Genomic DNA, 22,045 nt, shown 5'->3' on the forward strand with positions numbered 1-22,045 from the left:
TTTTAATTATTCAAAAAATATTTTTGTTTTAGCACAATGCCAATAAAAATTCAATAACATATCTAATTTTCTCACACAGTAAACTTTTTGTCTTATTGTTTTATTTTTAAGAAACACAATGTAATATCCAGCAGCCTTAATATTTAAAAAGGGCGTTCCATCAAAAGGGGTTCACCATATTTTGGGACTCCTGACTTTTAAAACCCCTGCTCAATGGCATAGTTGCTGTTTCCTGAGCAACAGCCCTCATTATATGTACTGTATAATTAATTACATGCTGTGACTCACCTTTACTGCCACAGGTGTGTGAACACTCGGTCCAGGGCGCCCAGTCAGAAAGGATGCAGTTAAAGGGACAGTCCACCACACAGTTCATCGCCAGTCTCCACAGTTGAGGCAGACCCAGCTAAAACAGCGGGACAGCCATTAACCCCATGTCCCCTCACCACACACAATCTCTGATGAATGTCTGATGAACCAGCCGTGAGCCAATGAGGGGCTATTACTGTAAAAGGCTCCAATGAAAGAATCATTTTCTAGATATGGAGCAATACTATAGGCAGTTAATGGACAGTCATGGCTGATTTGCAGTGCATGCAGTTGAAGGACATAATACAATCCCACAGTGCTTAATTCCCCCTCAGAGAACACTTGTACTGAGAGGAGCGGCAGGAAATGAAGGTTACCTCCTCGCACACGCTCAAATCCACCACTTTGCCATCGCTGCGGATGCAATCTAAGAGTCGTGTCCTCATGCCCTGGCCGCAGATGGCATGTTCGCTCAGCTGACAGGTGCTCCAGCCTGACCCGTAACCAAAGGATACAAAAGCCACACACACATATGGGAAACGTCAGACCATAGTGACATTTAAATATCAGATTCTGTGTCCTTGTACACACAGCATTTCAATTCCTTTCAAATAGCCTTTCAATTAAATGCAACATCAGGAGTGCATTCATACAAGCCTGGATTGCATGCCTTCATTAGATTTTAAAGTATGCATGCATGCTTAATGAGCTAATATTGTCCACAACGCCTAATGTTGGCTGATGCTATTAAGATGCAATGCTATGAAATTATAAGATTTTCCAATATGTGACCCTGGACCACAAAACCAGTCATAAGGGTCAATTTTTCGAAATTGAGATTTATACATCACCTGGAAGCTGAATAAATAATCTTTCCATTGATGCATGGTTTGTTATGATCGGACAATATTTGTCTGAGATACAACTATTTGAAAAGCTGGAATCTGAGGGTGCAAAAAAATCTAAATATTGAGAAAATCTCCTTTAAAGTTGTTCAAATTAAGTTCTTAGCAATGCATATTACTAATCAAAAATGAAGTTTTGATATATTTACAGTAGGAAATTTACAAAATATTTTCATGGAACATGATCTTTACTTAATATCCTAATGATTTTTGGCATAAAAGAAAAATCTATAATTTTGACCCATACAATGTATTTTTGGCTATTGCTACAAATATACCCCAGCGACTAGTTTTGTGCTCCAGGGTCACATATTGTCATTCTGACTTGGTTCATACTTAACTTTTTTTTTTTTCATATGTACACTACTATACAAAATGATTGGTTCAGTATGATTTTTACTTTTTAAGGAAATTACTACTTTGATTTAGCAAGGTTGCCTTAAATTGATTACAGTGACAGTAAATACATTTATAATGTTACAAAAGATTTCCATTTCAAACAAATAAATGCTGTTATTTTGAACTTTCTATTCTTTAATTATTATTTTTTTAAAGTATTGCACTGTCCACAAAAATAGTAAGCAGCACATCTGTTTTTAACCTAGATAATAATACAAAATATTTCCTGAGCCCATTAATCAGCATATTAGAATGATTACTGAAGGATCATGTGACACTGCTGAAAATTCAGCTTTGCCATCACAGGAATAAATTACATTATTGCAAATATTCAAATAGACAATAATAATTAAAATAAATAATAACTACTTTAAATTATAATAAAAAATTATCAAGGCAAATTAATGCAGCCTTGGTAAGCAAGAGACTTCTTTCAAAAAACAAAACAAAAAATCTGAATGGGAGTGCAGTTTTCACAGAAATATGCAAATTGTGATTAAGCTAATAAAGTAGAATAAAGAGATGCATTGTGATCTGAGGGCAGAAGTTAGGCGATGATAATCTGGCTTTAAATCAGTCGAATGGCTTCGAGGAGCAGTATCAGTATTGATATGATCAGTGATGTCATGCTCTCTGTGCACTAAAGCTCTTATCTCATTCATATCTCCATGCCCGTTTCCTTCATTAGGCTCTATCTGGAGAATTAGTATCTGCTCTACTGGACGATACTGCACATGTGGCGATGTCCTACTGAGCTCAATATGGATGGCATGGGGTGACTGCATCCAAAGTGGTGGATTTACAGCAGATCAGAAGTTCACATTCTCAGTTAACGTGAAGAGTGTGAGCCTTTATCTTGCTTGAATCGCAAACTCTGAACATCATATCATATCTATCATATATCCAAGAACCTGCAATGAGAGTGAAATCAAAGAGAGTCTGAAGATATGCACTAGATTAGCATGTTCCCATTATTAGTGCAGTGGATAGCATCTCTGAGTACTCAACTGGAAGGTTTCTTCTATGGGCTGCGTAGGCTGTTGTTAAAGATCTGGACTGATGCCCAAAAGAAAGCAGGTAGAATTGCCATTGTGTCCTTGATAAACGTAATTTATCAGATTGCCTTTGGGAGTTTGTCTTTGTAACTTCTCTTTATCCTTTCTGCCACTTTTATCATTAGACATACAGCCTGGCCCACACTGAGAATCTGGGGTTCAATATACAATATAAAATAAGTATAATTGATAACACACTTCAGATGAACACAAGCAAGATTTTTAGAAATGCAATTCATCTTTGTGAGTCCATATAATGCAAATATTAGTATTTTTCTCACACACACCTATCGTTTCACTTCAGAAGACACGGATTCAACAACTGGGGTTGTAGGAGTTGCTATTATGTTTGCTTTGAACTGTAAAAGTCCTGTTTGCTTGCATTTTATGGACCCACAAAGATTATTTGTATTTGTTTAAATCGTTGTGTTCATCTGAAGAAAGTAAATCATATACTTCTAGGACGGCATGAGGGTGAATAAAGGATGAGGGCATTCTGGATGGAGAGTCCCCTTCAGATGTTAAAATGTGTTAGCATATGTAGAAATGAACATTAATCAAGATAAATAAATACTGTAAAAGTACTGTTTGTGTAAGTTATTGAATTAACTTGAATAATATTTTATTAGTAATGTTAACATAGAAAGTGTTACTAAACGATTATATGGCACAAAATTAATAACAACATTTAAAAGTGCCTCAGGATGACTTCAAATTATTTAAATTAATAAATTATTAATATATTAAAATAATCAACTCCAACAATATATATTAAAATTAGTGCTGTCAAAATTAGCGTGTTAACGCATGTGCTTAATTTTTCCAGTTTAACAGCATTAAAATATTTAACATAGTTAATTCAGGGGCGGAGCTAGGGTTGGCCACTCACAACTGCTGCTACTGTTTATTTATTTTGGTGTTTATTAGATGCGCAGAATGTCTTTACGACCACATACACTTTTGAGACACGCGCCACGGTAAAACAATTGTACAGGTGACGAGGAGCTTCAGTAGAACATCATATGAGATGTTGTCAGGCCATATGTCAGTAAAAACTAACTTTCCTGTCCTGTCTGCCGTAATACTGTGCTCTTCAGTGGCACTCACGAATTTACTTTACAATGTAGTATTTGATAACCTTATTACATTTCTGTATATTTCCTATTTGCTGAAGGGCACAGGTAAATATGACATTTATTATAATGGGTTTCTGTGAAAATTGTTTTAAGTTAAATTAAAAGTTGTTAATTTTTAAAGTCTAATAAATGTAAAATTGATAGCTCTCATTTATACTGTATTGTTGAACGGCTATAATTAATAGTCAGTTTCATAGAGACATCAGCATTGGTATCAGTGATAATCGCCTTAGGTCATAAAAAAGATGCCACTAAACAAATATATATATATAAAAAAAAAAATATATATATATATTATCAATCCTCAATCAGTTTGCTGTTAGTATATAAAAAAATGATCAGATTCATAATAGATAAAGCAGAAGTACTGAAAATATCCAAATATTGTGTTGGACAACGGGGGCCTTCGAGCTTTAGAATGCAATGCTTTAAACGCGCTGTTGAAGTGAATGAGTCATGCAACAGTCATTAGACGCTCGTGTTATATTTAGTATTGTGTCATGCAGAATGAGAGAGACCCACTGGAGACATTGTAGTGATAATTGAAGCAGGTGCTGTTGAGGCTGCAGGGCTCTGTCTGGTTGCTGTCTGGACACACTCTGTCGGCCACTGGGGGGCGCAGCACGTGCCTCGTCCTCATCCTCACTGCGCTTTCATTACATGGCTACAAATAAATACAGTTAAAATGTCAAGAAGGCTTTGACGCCAAACACATCAAAGTATAGCCACTATTTATTTATTTATTTATTTTTAAGAAAGTGCATATATGGGCAATCTGAGCAGTAACCGCCGTGCTGTGTCATTGTAAAAAGAAAATAAAAAACCCCAGCAGTCAGGAAGCCACATGGTCTTGCGATGCTAAGTGCACTGTTAGAAGCTGTTAGGCTGCAGGCAGCAACTAATCTGCATCTCCATCACTGTCAGACGCTAATGAGACCCTTTAAACGGCTAGCTGGCCATGTGCATGTATCTCACTATTGGAGAGGCTGATCATCAGCAGGAGCTCTATTCGGCCAGTGCCACATATCTGTGCACCCAGGTTTTTTGGGAACATTTCATAATTATGTAAAACCGAAACTAATTAAACAAGCTCAATCACCGAACCCTGGTGTTTGACATGTTCGCAGTGCTGGCTGAGCGCTTTGACACAGCGAAGAGAACAAACATGGCTTGGAAGGTAGAATTGCAATCTAATGTGATTAGCGTAGAGACCAAATTATGCTGAAATGGCTTGGCAGTCTTGTGTAGGTTGGGCCAGGATAACTCATCCAGTTTGTTTCTGATTTGTTGAGTGCGAATTGAAGAGTGAGAATGAGAATGAGTCAGTGGCCCGATGGCAAATTGTACCTAGGGTAACTTTTTATGCACAACATTAATTAGAATAACAAATGCTTCATTACTACTGGAGGTTCATCTGCATACTGATTTCAGTTGTCTCCGTATTCACCGTTTGAAATTTCCCCGCAGGAACTCTGGACAACTGTATGAAGATTTGACTTGCAAGGCAGCATTAATGTGAAATATTCAAATAGATGCAAAACATCTCAACACTGTCTTAAGTCATGGCCCGAGCTGAGAAAGAATCGTGCAAAAATATACTGTAAAACATTTCTGTTCTTAGTTCACAGACTGAATATTTTCTCTAGAGGCATATTTTTTACGAGCTCATAAACACCAGTGCATAATTTTCACCTACAAAACAATGTCAACAGCAGTCTTACTGAAGACAGCCTAGAGCAGTATGATTAGTCAGATGTTAGTGGAACAAAATGAACTAAACATGCATAAAAACACTTTGGGATAAAATATGCACAGAGTATATTGTTACAATTGTCATCATTTCATGATATTTTATTAATATCTTTAAAACTCTAATAATTGGCTAATTATACTATTAAAAGTAATGGCCACACTTTCTATGCTACCTATGCTCATAATAAATTAAAGAGTCATTTATACTTATTCATAAGCAAGTATTACTGTTCTATAAGTTCTTTAAATGCATGTGCAGCTTTTAATTGCTTTAGCTGTTAAATTATTTTAGTGTTTGACTAATTAGACAAATCAATATTTAACTTGCACTACCATTGAAAATGTTTGGGGTCAATATGTTCTTTTTTAAAGACATTTATATATTTATTCAGAAAGATGAATTAAAGTGATCAAAAGTGACACTTTTACACTATTACAGAATATTTCTATTTCAAACAAATGCTGTTCCATTCATCAAAAAACATTTCACACTTTTCACAAAAATATTGAACAGCACAACTGTTGTCAATATCGATAATATTCAGAAATGTTTCTTAAGCAGTTAATCGACATATGTGACCCTGGACCACAAAACCAGTCATAAGGGTACATTTATCGAAATTGAGATTTATGCATAATCTGAAAGCTGAATAAATAATATTTCCATTGATGTATGGTTTGTTATGATAGGACAATATTTGGCTGAGATGTAACTATTTGAAAATCTGGAATCTGAGGGTGCTAAAAAAATCTAAATATTGAGAAAATATCCTTTAAAGTTGTTCAAATGAAGTTCTTAGCAATGCATATTACGAATCACAAATGAAGTTTATATATATTTACAGTAAGAAATGTACAAAATATTTTCATGGAACATAATCTTTACTTAATATCCTAATGATTTTTGGCATAAAATAAAAATTGATAATTTTGACCCATACAATGTATTGTTGGCTATTGCTACAAATATACCCCAGCGACTTAAGACTGCTTTTGTGCTCCAGGGTCACATATTAGAATGATTTCTGAAGGATCAAGTGACACTGAAGACTGGAGTAATGATGCTGAAAATTCAGCTTTGCCATCACAGAAAAAAAACAAAAGATGTAACAATATTATACAATATTACTGATTTGACTTGATTTGTGATAAATGTAGTCTTGGTGAGCAGACAAGACTTTTTTCAAATACATTTGGAAATCAAAAACCAACCCCAAACTTTTGAACGGTAATGCAAATATTATTGGTCTTATCACACACTTGGCTAAAGTGTCCAAAAGTACATGAAGACTTTTTGGGGACACTGTATGCTGGTCCTCGCATCAGAGTCAGCTCAGAATGTTGCCTTGAGGATATAGCAGCAGACAAAAAGGACGTCTTACTATTGAACAGGTGCTCCATTGACTCCACTGGGACATCACGCAGTCATTAGGGCACTGCAGGACGCAGTTCTGAGCTTGGGGAGGGATTTCATCCTGGTCACAGAGGGTCTCATTCACACTGCTAACCAGATCCTCACCGCCACGCCTCACGCACCTGTCACAGCCAAAGAACAGCAGAATGAGGATGTGGAGGACAAGGCAGGCAGTCTGGAGTGGGTCGTGACCCCTAAGAGAAGCATCTGTGATGGAGTTACTCTGTGAGAACGTGCCCTTGCTTACCGAATCTTGCGGCTTTGGACTCCCTCACCACAAGCTGGCAGCTCGTCCACTGTGTTGATGGTGCAGACTGACCAGGGGTCTGTTACCCACTCGTACTGACCACACTCACTGCGACAGGGCACTGCCTCGTACACCTACAGACACACAGAGACAATAATGCACTGATTACAGCAAAATCCATTTAAATATGAAGTGATATAGAAGTTTGCATGACTTTTCTCAAGCATCAAGGTGGTTGACGTGAACCAGAAAAGCTTAATTGTATTCAAAAAGTCTACTAAAGGAATGCATTTAAGAACTTTTGTAATCTCTTTTCAAATTAAGAGATTCTCTGTAGATGTTAGTCAGAGTAGACACCATCTTTAATCTGATGCAAACAAAACTAAGGCTGTGAGGGATAGAAGTACAGTCTGTTTATTGGTTCGGACAACTGTCCATTTCAGTCAACATCACTTAGGCTGGAAAAATAAAAAATGCTTGCCAATCAGTCCCACCAGGATTTCAGAAATGATTGGTATGTACAGGTATTTATATAATTAATCTAACTGACAATAAGAGCAGTTCCCTGTAACTCTGTTGTTTAATTACTGAATATCAGTTGTGATTTTTGTAATATTGTTGATGCAATTTAAAAAAAATCTTAATTTATTGTCAGCAATTGCATTTATTCAAAACATTAAATGTGCTTATCCAATACCATAATGCTTCAATCTCCTGTTTAAATCAGGCATTATGAGGACTAGACTAACATACATTATTATATATAGTAGTAAAATACTAACATATAACACACTAGATAGCCTATAATTTGTTTTTACAAAATTCATTTGTAAGCCAACAGTTTGGAAAGACAGGTCACAAATCAATGTTTTGGAGAGATATATCACTTAATTTAAAAATTATAAACACGACAGTCTCAAATCAGAACTTTTCTTTCTTTTTATAACATCTTTCTTTATATAACCTCATTGTTATACAAGTCCCACTGCTTTGTACGGATGGTCTCTACTGATTTTACAATGAAATTCCATGCAATACAGCTGGAGGAATTAATCAGTTTATTTGGGCTCGCAATTATGGATTTTTGATTAACTAATATTGCAACAGAAGAAAAAATGAGACAAAAATGCAAGCTGCTGCTAAAAAGTGCCAACTGGTTGCATTAATCCAGTGGCCAAATAGCTTGACTTTTATCCTTCACGCTCAAAAAGACTCCTCAAAGAGGCCGCGATCCATGATAAACCTGAAGTTTTTGGCCTTTTGTGGTATGAAATAACCCCTTTCATGATTGGGTCAATATCTGATTAACAAAATACAGCCCTGCAAACATGATACTCGTTGCATATTCTGTTTCTGTTTTATTAGTCACATTACAGAAAATTGGGTCACACTTTTAAGGTCCATTTCTCACTATTAACAAACCATTAACTATGACTTTTGCCTTCATAAACTACTAATTTGCTGCTTATTAATAGTTAGTTGTTAAGTATTACGATGTAAAATATGGTCATGCTGAATATTTGCTATATAAATACTAATAAACAGCCAATAAGTTAATAAAAGGCACGCTGATAAGCAAGTAGATAATAGTGAGAATTGGTCCCTATACTAAAGTTTTACTGGGAATTGTTTGTGAACATCATGTATTGTTGTCCTCAGTCTCTCCCAGCATTATTTTGGTTTGCGTCAGATGTGTGTCTGCTCTGATTATGCTCTATTTTTTGGTGCCTGATGACTGAGGAGAGGCTTTTTGGTGTGGCACATGTGGGGTATTCTTCCTGCTTCTTAACTTCACCAGACATGATTTCATTCACAAATGAGTCTAGAAGCCAAAAACCACAGTTATGAAATACTTGGCACTCAATCCAACAAAGCAAGAAAGTGTCTTATGAAAACACAGTGAACAAATAAGACTATGTTTATACAGTGGTGTGAAAAAGTGTTGGCCCCCTTCCTGATTTTTTTTTTTTTTTTGCATGTTTGTCAAACGTTGTTTCAGATCATCAAACTAATTTAAATATTAATCAAAGATAACACAAGTAAACACAACATGCAGTTTTTGAATGAAGTTTTTTATTATGAAGGCAAAACAAAATCCAAACCCACATGGCCCTAAAAAGTGCTTGCCCCCTAAACCTAATAACTGGTTGGGCCACCCTTAGCAGCAACAACTGCAATCAAGCGTTTGTGATAACTTGCAATGAGTCTGTTACAGCGCTGTGGAGGAGTTTTGGCCCACTCATCTTGGCAGAATTGTTGCAATTCAGCCACATTGGAGGGTTTGAGCATGAACCGCCTTTTTAAGGTCATGCCACAGCATCTCAATAGGATTCAGGTCAGGACTTTGACTAGGCCACTCCAAAGTCTTCATTTTGTTTTTCTTCAGCCATTCAGAGGTGGATTTGCTGGTGTGTTTTGGATCATTGTCCTGCTGCAGAACCCAAGTTCTCTTCAGCTTGAGGTCACCAACAGATGGCCGGACATTGTCCTTCAGGATTTTTTGGTAGACAGCTGAATTCATGGTTCAATTATCACAGCAAGTCTTCCAGGTCCTGAGCCGCAGCCCCAGACCATCACACCACCACCACCATATTTTACTGTTGGTATGATGTTCTTTTTCTGAAATGCTGTGTTACTTTTACGCCAGATGTAATGGGACACACACCTTCCAAAAAGTTCAACTTTTGTCTCGTCAGTCCACAGAGTATTTTCCCAAAAGTCTTGGGGATCATCAAGATGTTTTCTGGCAAAACTGAGACGAGCCTTTATGTTCTTTTTGCTCAGCAGCGGTTTTCGTCTTGGATCTCTGCCATGCAGGCCATTTTTGCCCAGTCTCTTTCTTATGGTGGAGTCATGAACACTGACCTTAACTGAGGCGAGTGAGGCCTGCAGTTCTTTAGATGTTGTTGTGGGGTCTTTTGTGACCTCTTGGACGAGTCGTCGCTGCGCTCTTGGGGTAATTTTGGTCGGTCGGCCACTCCTGGGAAGGTTCACCAATGTTGTGTTTACTTGTGTTATCTTTGATTAATATTTAAATTAGTTTGATGATCTGAAACATTAAAGTGTGACAAACATTCAAAAAAATAAAAAATCAGGAAGGGGGCCAACACTTTTTCACACCACTGTAGCTTCCTCCCCAAGGGGATATACAGACCCTAACACACACTCTCAAAATATCCCATCTGGCCCTGCAGCTGCTAAAAGCCCCATCAGCGCTCTCCTCTTGTCTCCTCCCGTCTCGCCTCGTCTCTTCTCCTCTCCTTTAATGAGTGTCATTGAATTTCCAATTACAATAATCAAACAAGTGTTAAGACGATGCTCAAGATGTGAGAAGTGAGTGAAAAGATGATGAATGAAATTGGCAATAAATCTACTGAAGCATTAAAAAAAGGGTAATTTCATTAACATAGACAAATATCAAGCTCTACAAACATGACGATATCAAGAAATGAAATTGCCACGTTAAGAAACAATCATTAATTCAGCAACACTCATCAACAGCAGCAAACAATTTTATTTAAAAGCCCTTAATGGGGAAAGTAAGTTTTACGGCACACCTGACAGTTTTTCTATGAGGCTCCAATAAATATTCATTGACTTTTACAATGCAAAGCCAGCGCTCGGTTATCACATGTTAAGGAATAGTTCCCGTCTGTTCTTTAAATAGCGCAAATATAGGATTCTATTCTCCTTCATTGCCTAGCTCTCAAGTGGAGGTAATCATTTAAGAAAAATAAACCAGCTATGTTGCTCACAGGTCAGCTCCTGTAACCTCTTGGAGGATGTAGGTACTCTGGGCCGGATAATGAAGTCCCCTGATCCTTCTCAAATGTCAGTCGAAGGGCCGGAGACGACATGAAAATGTACTTCATACTAATTCAAATCTCAGTCGGCCCGTGATCAAAATACACTAGCTCTCCTCTTCTTCAGAGGAGGGCCGGGGCCACGGAGGCCAGCGGGGCAGCGGGGTTAACAGATGCACAGGGAGAAACACAGAATGAGGCACTGACCTGAGCCTTTGAAGATGTCCGTATTAGCAGTGCATGACAGGCAAAGGAGAGAGAAGAGAAATGATATATATATATTAGTTTTGAGCTTTAACTTCTCCTGTGCAATAGCCTGTTGCTGTCTGAACTAGCCACGTAACTCCCTTGACAAATTAGAAAAGTATAGATGAAATTCTCTGGCTTTGTGTGCGTGTGTAATTCTGTTTATATGAAGGATGAAGATGAAGACAATAATGACCGCGGTAAGCTGCCAGATTGAAAATGTAATTAACTCTCTAAATTGCATAAATTTTCAAAAGTCTAGAAAACAAATACCCCCGGTTTCACAAACAAGTCTTAAGCCTAGTCCTAGACTAAAATGTAAGTCTGAGCTGTTTCAAATAAAAGAAACTTGCACTGACTGATCTTAAAATATATCAGTGCCTTTGTTTTGTCTCAAGATGCACCCCAGTGATGTTTTTTCTAAGGCACTTTTATAAAAAGTACTTAAATGTCCTAATTGAACTATGGTCTAATCCTGGCTTAGGCTAAGCCCTGTCTATGAAACCAGACCATAGTGTTTTACACTAGAGCTGACCAAAGCTTTAAAAATGATTTAAATCCTCCAGAACTTCTATTGTCTTCTACTTGATGTGAACTTGTGCATGAATTTTATTACAAAAAATATCAAACCAAATGGCATTTCAGAAATTAAATAAAAAAAAAATTAATGTACTGTTTAAAATTAAGACTGATATATTGGGACACTTTCAACTGACAAAAATAAATAAAAATAATAAAAAAAATGATACTGTTGAGAAAAGTAACATGTTTGTAGATAATACTTTGTTTGATATTTTGTATTTTGTATGCAAAAACATTCATAGATTTTATTTTTTTAGTCCAAATGTTGTTTCAGGCCACTGTAAACATGAAATCTACATTTAAATATTTAATAAATTGCCAACATTTTCATATATATATATATATATATATTGACATTCAGTAATAAAAACCTGTTTAAATAAAAAAAATATTTAAACATTCAATTATTTCTTTCTGAATATTTTACACAATATACATACAGTATACTGTATATATTTTTTAATATAATACTGCAATATATTTTATTATGTAAAGTTCTGATATCGAATTATTCACACAGCATGTTTTGCTTACAACATGTTACTTATAAAAGAGAGATATAATTGTCATGCACAGTGGGTCATGCACAGTGCTAAAAGAGCACAAAGCAAACACTGAGGGCATCCAGAGTGTATATAATATATGAACACCCCCCCCCCCTACACACAGCCCTAACGTGAGAGCAGTGTTCACACGAGCAGCAGAGACGGCAGAAGCCTGGCAGGCAACTCTCGACTCTATAAATCTCTTTAAGTGTCACAGCCTGACTCAAACTTCAAACAGATTGGACCATTACTGTCTCCTGGCCCCTGGAATCAGACAAAACAATCGGGGTACACTGAAACACAGGGAGATAAATGCTACAACCGTGATGCCTTCTAATACACTTAAGATGATGTTGTGATATTGAAACGCTGATACTAGACAAAAATGGGAGACAAAATAAAAGGATGAGATTTCAGGAAGTACCGGCGGGCAAAAGGGTGGACCTAGTGTGCTCACACTGAAGCTACAATGTTTTAGGACACGAGACTATATGTGACCCTGGAGCACAAAAGCAGTCTTAAGTCGTTGGGGTATATTTGTAGCAATAGCCAACAATACACTGTATGGATCAAAATTATCCATTTTTCTTTTATGCCAAAAATCATTAGGATATTAAGTAAAGATCATGTTCCATGAAGATATTTTGTACATTTCCTACTGTAAATATATCAAAACTTCATTTTTGATTAGTAATATGCATTGCTAAGAACTTCATTTGAACAACTTTAAAGGAGATTTTCTCAATATTTAGATTTTTTTGCTCCCTCAGATTCCAGATTTTCAAATAGTTGTATCTCAGCCAAATATTGTCCGATCATAACAAACCATACATCAATGGAAATATTATTTATTCAGCTTTCAGGTGATGTATAGATCTCAATTTCGAAAAATTTACTCTTATGACTGGTTTAGTGGTCCTGGGTCAAATATGTGATTGTATCCGCTGCCAATAAAAGATCTGAAAAAACTTCAGTGGAATGGGACAACATTTTAACAAACGCACCAACATTTACTCACCCTAAAGTGACTTCTGTGATTTTGTAGAAGTATGAGAGACATGTAAAGGCAGATGGCAAGATTTTCAGTCCAGAATAACTTCATTTATTTCTGTTCCTTGCACAAAGGTATTACGGCTTTTAAAGAGCTGAAATATAGCTTGAGTAATATTGATTACATTTATTGTGGGTTTTTTGGAGCTTGACAGTCTGGTCACTGTATGTTTTATTGCATGGTTAAACATAAAAATTAGTCTTTTTGCTCAGTTATGTCAAGTATAAATTGTACCGCACTTTTCACAGTGTATACTATCATTCAAAAGTTTGGGGTCAGTACGATTTTTTTTATTCTCATGAAATGAATACTTGTATTCAACAAGGATGCATTACGATCAGAAGTGACAGTATCTGTTTTTTAATGCCATTTAAAAGCACTCAAAGAAACAAATGCACCATAGTTTCCACAAAATTGTCAAGCAGCACAACTGTGTTTAACACTGATAATAATAAGAAATACAAAGAAATGTTAAAGGATATCTGAAGGATCATGTGACACTGAAAATTCAGCTTTGCATCGCAGCAATAAATTGCATTTTTAAAATGATAGAATACAGTTATTTTAAATATAAATAATATTCCACAACACTACAGTTCTACCACAGTTTTAATCAAATAAATGATTGATCATAAAAGATGTTTCAAAATAAAAAAAGAAATGGTATCATCCCCAAACTTTTAAACAGTAGTGCATACATTATTTCAAAGCAACTTTACAGGAAATAGTGCCTTTAAAACCCCAGCTGGCAGACAGCGACAAGACAAGAAAATGAACAACTCCTTAAGATGCTTGAATAGAATGAGGAAATGCCATCATCGTCTGGCATTAAATAAATCTGATCCATAATCATGTAATCTTTTTGTCATAAGGGTTTGTTTCTAAATGAGGGTGAGTAATGATGAACGGTTCCTTTAAACTCCACTGAATGATCAGATACAAACAAAATTAGTCTTGACAGGAATCATTTCAGTGCGGCAGTTTATTCACAGCCACCGTCTCGATTCTTTCCCGTTCTCAACGCAATAAATGCTCTGAAACTGTGGAGGAGTTTTTATAAATGCACAATTTTACTACTAATTCAATCATTTAAAAGACTCCACACATACACATTTTTAAGCGATGATTAATACCGCTCATACCTCTATATTAGTCCTTGATTCAACGCAGATTCAAACGCTAAGCAGCTATTCATTCGAATACCAAGAGCTTTCATTGGATTAACACTCCAGTTACATTTTTGACCTCTTTGTCCAACAAGGGGATTCCATGGCTATCAGACGACAAGTGAGCATTTATTATTTATATCATCACGCAGTTCTCGTTTCGTTATTCTAATTAGTTGATAAAGTGATGGCTAACCTTTGTAATATAGCGAAACGCTCCAGGCCATCTGGACGGCAGGAGGACTTTCACAAAGCTGGAAAGACTCCAAGAGCAAATTGAGCACTACACCACCGGGGACCAAACAATATGCATATTCAGAACGATTGTGTGTGATGCAGAAGACTATCAGAGATGGAACAAGGGTGCAAACACCGGCCACATGGGTCTTTACAACTTTTACTCATCTTCTCAACCTGCCATTTCAAGCTTTCCAGCTTCACTCAGGTCTGCTGTAAATTGGAATGGTTTTTGTGTCTGTATTAATGGATTGTTCACAAATACTTTCTATATATGTGACCCTGGAGCACAAAAGCAGTCTTAAGTCGCTGGGGTATATTTGTAGCAATATACAGTACATTGTATGGGTCAAAATTATACATTTTTATTTTATGCCAAAAATCATTAGGTTATTAAGTAAAGATATTTTGCACATTTCCTACCGTAAATATATCAAAACTTGATAAAAAAATTGGCAACTTTAAAGGCAATTTTTTTTTGCACCCTCAGATTCCAGATTTTCAAATAGTTGTATCTCAGCCAAATATTGTCTGATCATAACAAACCATACATCAATGGAAAGATTATTTATTCAGCTTTAACCCTCTGGCCCTCTTTGTTTAGGAGTCACACTTGCCTTCTTCGCGGTCAAAAGTGACCGAAGAGGGCCAGAGGGTGAAATCTCAATAAAAAAAAATTGACACTTATGACTGGTTTTGTGGTCCAGGGTCACATTTTTCAATTCTACACCATGTGAAATCACATTTCCACCCAGGTTACGTGACCTCATTGCTGTGCCCTGATCAAATTACGTTAGAAGACATAAACCATTGAAGTTTTTTGGATTACTTTTACAGTGCCACTGAGATGATGTAAATATGAACGGATAGCTTTGTACATTTATTATAAAGCTCCTTCATGCAAAAAAAATAAAAATAAAAAATAAATCACAGAAACAAATTCCACCTGCCTCGGCTGTGTGGCGATAAATAAAGATTCGATGACGCTAATCTAATGCTTGCATTGTCACTGCGAGCAAGGAATCTTTCAGCCTTTTACGCCTCCTCTTGTTGAAATGTTCTCTGATTATAAATGAGTCCAAGCACAATTCAAGCTCTTAGGATAAATAACAGCTCCTCTGGCATCAAACACATTTGAGAGAGTGTGTGAGAGAGATGTGGAGAAACGCTGCGGGCCACTCATTAATGAAGTGAAGCAGCTTTTGCCCAAATCAAAACATCAATCTCCAAAGACCTCTCTGCTAAACAAACCTCCAAGTCAACAATTTGACAGGGAGTATCTAAGCATAACATCTCTTTTGCCTAGTCATTCGGCACAAATACAGTACATTTTCCCACAGTTGGAAATGCCAGATATACGTGCAAAGCCTAAATGAAAAACGTATTGATTTTGTTGTATTCAATAAAGGAAGCTGTGATTGTTTCAGCATGGGGGCAGAGCACCGCAGTTATGGCCATAACCGGCAAGCAGCAACATATTTTGCCCGAAATGCACTTGAAAACTGTGACACATATCATCATCTGTAAGTGGCTGAACTCTGCACCAATTATGGAGGCGGCAGTGAGGGGGAGAGCAGCTTTCGTCTGCGTATTTCCACTCTTGTTTCCAGTTAACAAAAGAAAATGTCATACACTTTTAACCGGTCAGTCTCGAAAGCCTTCCTTTATATGAAGCCCCAATCACACCAAGGATAAACAGACTCCAGGAGAGTCACTATAACAGACCTAAGACTCACTGTAATGCTACAATAGACAACTGCATTGTCAGAGACTTTTTACACAAAACTCTAGTTACAGCGTTGGACAAAATTCTGATTTTAACGATTGGTTTCCCTTTATTTTATGAATATGAATTTTAATAGAATTGGCCACATAAGACAGGATGCTTAATGTAAAAAAGGGCTTTTTTTTTTTTTTTTATAGAGGGCATTTTCCCACTAATCTCGTTAACTTTCATTTCAAATTCTTACTTTTGATCTATAAATTAAATAATAATAATGTGATTGTTTTATCTATACGTTATCAAATTAAATAATTTACACTGAAAAATACAACTGCATTAAATTACAAGATTCTTAAAAAAAAAAAAATTGAATATACAAACGAGAAAAATGGTGGAAATGATAGTTTTCAACGAAATGAAAATGCCAGTAGGTGCCAGTAGTGAGCGTTTAATGAGTGAGTCATTGAGTCTTTCATTCAAACGATTCGTTCAAACATACAGAGAATTGAAGTTGCGTTACTCTCAGACCCTTGGTGCATACAGTTAACATTTAAGACACTGACAGCAGACGTTCAAATACAGATAAATACAGTTTACATATATGTGCATACAACTATACAGATATACAAATGAGGACATTGTAGAAAAAGAAAGAAAGAGATAGATAAAGTGGGACATGGCAGAATAGATAGAGTGCAAGTGTTGTGCGTTTTGATTTGTCCTGGAGAGGCCACATGAACCTCGTCTCAGCAGAGCAACCTTATACTGGCAATAGATGCATTATATACAGTAGCTATATACACTATTCACGACTTACTCTAAATGTAATAAAATCAGAACAATACTTATTTTGTTTATATGTATTGTAAATTAGAGATAAGGAAAACACAAAACACACAGATGATTATCTGCATAAGCACCACAATTCAATATAATAAGAACATGAATGTTAAGCACTGTACCAGGTTGCCAACAATAGGTAGCTTTGTAAACAAATCTAATTCTAATTGTAACATGCTGTAATATGATAAAAATCTGTGTGCACAGAAGTATAATGTCTTTGTGAGGTTTAACAACAGGCTTTCATCATATTTCCCAACGCTGTAGTGCATGTAATCTTGCAGAGCAGTCACAGCATACAAAAGCATGACAAGATGGTTTCTAAAAGTCTACTTCTGAGCTAAAGACGTGCCTCATTTAGAAGCTGTGGGAGAGGCAGAAATGCTTTATAGGGAGATTGGTTTCTAAGCACAGATTTACAGAGGTTGTTAAATTATGCAAGCCTGCTGAACACAGGCTCTTCTCATCAGCAGAACAGTCTGCCTCAGCGCACATGATGGCTACCATATGGTACCCAGCTCTGGAGGTGGGCAAGAAGAATGTTCTTTACACAGCGAATCTAGCACCGAGCCCTCCGCTGTGGGTAAAACAGACTGTAAACTGCGGCGGAGACTACACCTGCCCTGAGGAGGACTGCATCTGTTGCATCTGATAGAAACATCACTATTTCCTACACTTAGTAATGAGGATCTTACACATTGAAGAGCCAGAAAATTACATGTCACTAGCGATTCAGAAACATGGACTATTTCACACGAATGAGTACTAGTCATATTTGCGAGGTTCATACTGCTATGCACGGCACTGTAATGAAGTACAAGGAGTTATTTAGAAGTGCAAGTATTACAGAAGTGCACTCAAATCTTGTTCAAGCGTTTAAACAAACCGATGAAAATGCTGTTCGAAACCAAAGACAGCTGTCTAGCTGCATAGTCAGCCAATGAATATACAGAGAGGGTTTGAGTACTAAGGCTCCAAAACAAGCTTACAAAACCATTTCATGTGACAATCTACCAACTAAATATCCATCAATCCTTCCTTCTAGGAGCTAATGTTCAAAAGTACATCTACTTTCATTATTTTGAAAGAGAAGCCTGTACATTCTGCTAAAAAACTCATCTTGTATTCCATGAAAAGAATGTGTTTTAAGTAACGTGAGTTAAAGGGATAGTTCACCCAAAAATGAAAATTCTGTCATTAATTAATCACCCTCATGTCGTTCCAAACCCGTAAGACCTTTGTTCATCTTTGGAATACCAATTAAGATATGTTTGATGAAATCTGAGAGCTCTCTGACCCTGCATAGACAGCAATGTAACTGAAGTGTTCCCAGGCCCAGAAACGTAGTGAAAATAGTCCATGGGAAATCAATGGTTCAACCATTTACAAAGCTACGAGAATACTTTTTGTGTGCAAAGAAAATAAAAATAACCACTTTATTCAACAATTCTTCTTCTCTGCATTTGTGAGTGATGCTTGCTGTGGTACTCTCGTAAACTAATGTCACATGGACTATTTTAACAATGTCCTACATTTCTGGGCCTGGGGACATTTCAGTTGCGTTGCTGTCTATGGAGGGTCAGAAAGCTCTCGGATTTCATCAAAAATATCTTAATTTCTGTTCTGACGATGAATGAAGGTATTACGGGTTTGGAACGACACAAGGGTGAGCAATTAATGACAGAATTTTCATTTTGGGGTGAACTATCCCTTTAACACATGATAGCATCCCTATAAAACAATAGCTAAACCCATCAGACTATTGTTTAAGGTGTTTTTTCAGAATCAGGAGCATGTGGCACTAATGTAGCCAGTTCCTGCACAGTTCAATTTACAGATCAATAGTAAGACACAGCATAGAGATGACATCCCTTCATGCACAACCTCCTCCCGCTTCCGTCACAGTGGCTGATCATCTGTACAGCATGAGGAGGCGAGATAAGAATATCAATCTCATCTCTGTCGAGTGACTCACTGCGGGGAACGGTGCAAGAGGAAACATCTGGAGAAGGTTGCGCATCATCCCGTCTCCCATTTGGCGCAGCTGTCGGCAGACAATCACAGGGCATAGACGGTCAGAATCATCAGCATTTATCGGCATAATGAGATGGAACGCTCTTCGATTGACGTGTGGTAAGCTGTAACACTGCTTAAATAAGTTGTCCTCCCAGGAAGGAGAAAGGAAAACTAGAGCGTTGGGTTCTTACAAAAAGCTATGAGTGACAGGAAGAAGGTGCTGCAGCCCTACACCTGTGTTATGTCCTTATAGGGCGAGCATGTCAGAGAGCCGATCAATAGATAAGTGGTGGAAAGACAGCTCTGGTCAGCTGTTTACTAGTCCGAAAGGGAGCTGGAACAATCTAGTGATTGTGACAGGCCTCTCCGAGCCTGTAATACCTGAAAGCCTAAATAATGAATGAATGCAGAGCGCTGCCCTGCTCTTTGACTCACAGCAGAAAGCCGCACTGGGGAAAGTGAGGATTGCTTGTTAAAGGTAGGGGCCAGACAGCCAGAGACAGATTATCAAAGACACATAACAAGCCAAAGCTCACAAGGAACGTGGCGTGCTAACAAAGTTTCCTTACCTAGTCCTGTTCCAAACAATTTACTCAAAGAGAATCTGACATCAAAGCCCACTCCAGACATGTGATCTGATCTGCTGCGAATGACATGAATTTGATGTGGCAATACTGAAATGTCAATTAAAGTGTTGATAGTGCACAGCCTGATTTTTTAGGAAAATGTTTGCCAGTCTTGAATTACACTTTTAATGCTTTGAGCATGCCGCTCCGAACCATAAACTGCACTAATAAGGTTTTCGATTGTTCTTGGATCAGTAGTTTCAACACAAAGACATTCACTCTGCTTTTCTTACCCTCCAGCCCTTAGAATAAAAAAAATAATAAAAAAAATCCCTAGGACACATAAAATGATAATAAATGCTAAAGTGCCCCTATTATGGATTCTTGAAAATGAGCTTTCATGCAGTATGTAACAAAGTTATAAGTCAATGAAAACACCCTGCCAAGTTTTAAATCTGAAAGTGCACCGTGCATAAAGTTCGTGTCTCAAAAATAAAGAGTCAACTCTGAATCATTGAAATGAGTCGTTCTTAAAACGAATCCCAAGCCGGCCACATTGTTGGTCTTTTCGTGTTGATCTGAATGAAAATGCAAATTCATTCTTTGCCCCTAGCTGCTGCTTTTGGAGCAGTAAAAATAGCCGGTAACACTGTACACAAAGCAGCACTGCACTCACAAACACTGCTTTATCAGGCATTACAGGCATGATAAAATGGAAATAAATTGTCTAGAGTCTAGAGAAGCATCATATTAATACTGATTCATTTATAATGATAGTAATAATTTTGTGCACACATACAGTATCTCACAGAAGTGAGTACATTATATCTTTTCATGTGACAACACTGAAGAAATGACACTTTGCTACAATGTAAAGTAGTGTGTACAGCTTGTATAACAGAGTAAATTTGCTGTCCCCTCAAAATAACTCAACACACAGCCATTAATGTCTAAACTGCTGGCCACAAAAGTGAGTACACCCCTAAGTGAAAATGTCCAAACTGGGCCCAATTAGCCATATTCTCTCCCCGGTGTCATGTGTTATCGCTCTCACTCTCACATACTGTTCACTAGAAGCTCAACATGGCACCTCATGGCAAAGAACTCTCTGAGGATCTGAAAAAAAGAATCGGTGCTTGTTCTGAGTGGAACCTGTCCTGTTAAACTGCTGTATGGGCTTGGCCACCGTGCTGCAGCTCAGTTTCAGGGTCTTGGCAATCTTCTTATAGCCTACGCCATCTTTATGTAGAGCACCAATTCTTTTTTTCAGATCCTCAGAGAGTTCTTTGCCAGTTCGGTGCCATGTTGAACTTCCAGTGAACAGTATGTGAGAGTGAGAGCGATAACACCAAATTTAACAAACCTGCTCCCCATTCACACCTGAGACCTTGTAACACTAACGAGTCACATGACACCGGGGAGAGAATATGGCTAATTGGGCCCAATTTGGACATTTTCACCTGTTTCAAAAGGCTCATTTAAATTGGTCAGCATTTTCAGTTTCAGCCCAAATATCTTGAAGTTTCAATTTTGGACATATTTTCATATTGATGCATCACTATTCAGATGAAGAGCAAATGGAGAGTTGTGCTGCAACACCAAGGTCATGGGTTTGATTCCCAAGGGATGCATTAACTGATAAAATGTTATATTGAATTCCGTGTCACTTTGCATAAAAGCTTGTGCCAAATGCATGAAAGTGTGAAGAAAAAAATGTAGTCTTATCTAAAGTTTCAGAATCAGAATAGATCCAACCAATAAATGTGCTCCGATATACCAAGATACCAAACACCACATTCAAAATTCAGAGATTTCAATATGAACTCCAACACTTCCCATCAAACCCTTCTGAGAACTCCATTAAGTCTTCTGAGCTATAAAAGGGCATCCTCAGAGCGATACAATTTTCATCAGGGTCTCTCTCAAACTCAAACACATTCACACACACAAATCCACTGTGGCTTTGGTGGTGACTTTCTACTATACTTATGGAGAAATCTCAATCTCCACACCTTTGCAGAGTGGGCCGCTTCAAAAACCTCCAGCTGCACAG

The 22,045-nt window shown here is 37.3% G+C and overlaps 1 protein-coding gene across 1 annotated transcript in view; it reads right to left on the minus strand.

Annotated features, from left to right (window-relative positions):
* Nucleotides 1–22,045, minus strand: part of LOC306876075 (thrombospondin type-1 domain-containing protein 7B-like) — a gene marked incomplete at both ends in the record, with an annotated part of 135,190 nt that overhangs the window by 20,401 nt on the left and 92,744 nt on the right. Inside the window, 5 exons of the mRNA XM_079426990.1 lie at nt 289–406; nt 687–802; nt 4,327–4,468; nt 6,939–7,092; nt 7,218–7,351. Of these exons, the coding sequence (XP_079283116.1) occupies nt 289–406; nt 687–802; nt 4,327–4,468; nt 6,939–7,092; nt 7,218–7,351 (664 nt within the window). The remainder of the gene's footprint in view (nt 1–288; nt 407–686; nt 803–4,326; nt 4,469–6,938; nt 7,093–7,217; nt 7,352–22,045) is intronic.

The sequence above is a fragment of the Barbus barbus genome, assembly GCF_936440315.1.
Source record: "Barbus barbus genome assembly, chromosome: 10".
In the NCBI taxonomy this organism is placed as follows: Eukaryota; Metazoa; Chordata; class Actinopteri; order Cypriniformes; family Cyprinidae; genus Barbus; species Barbus barbus.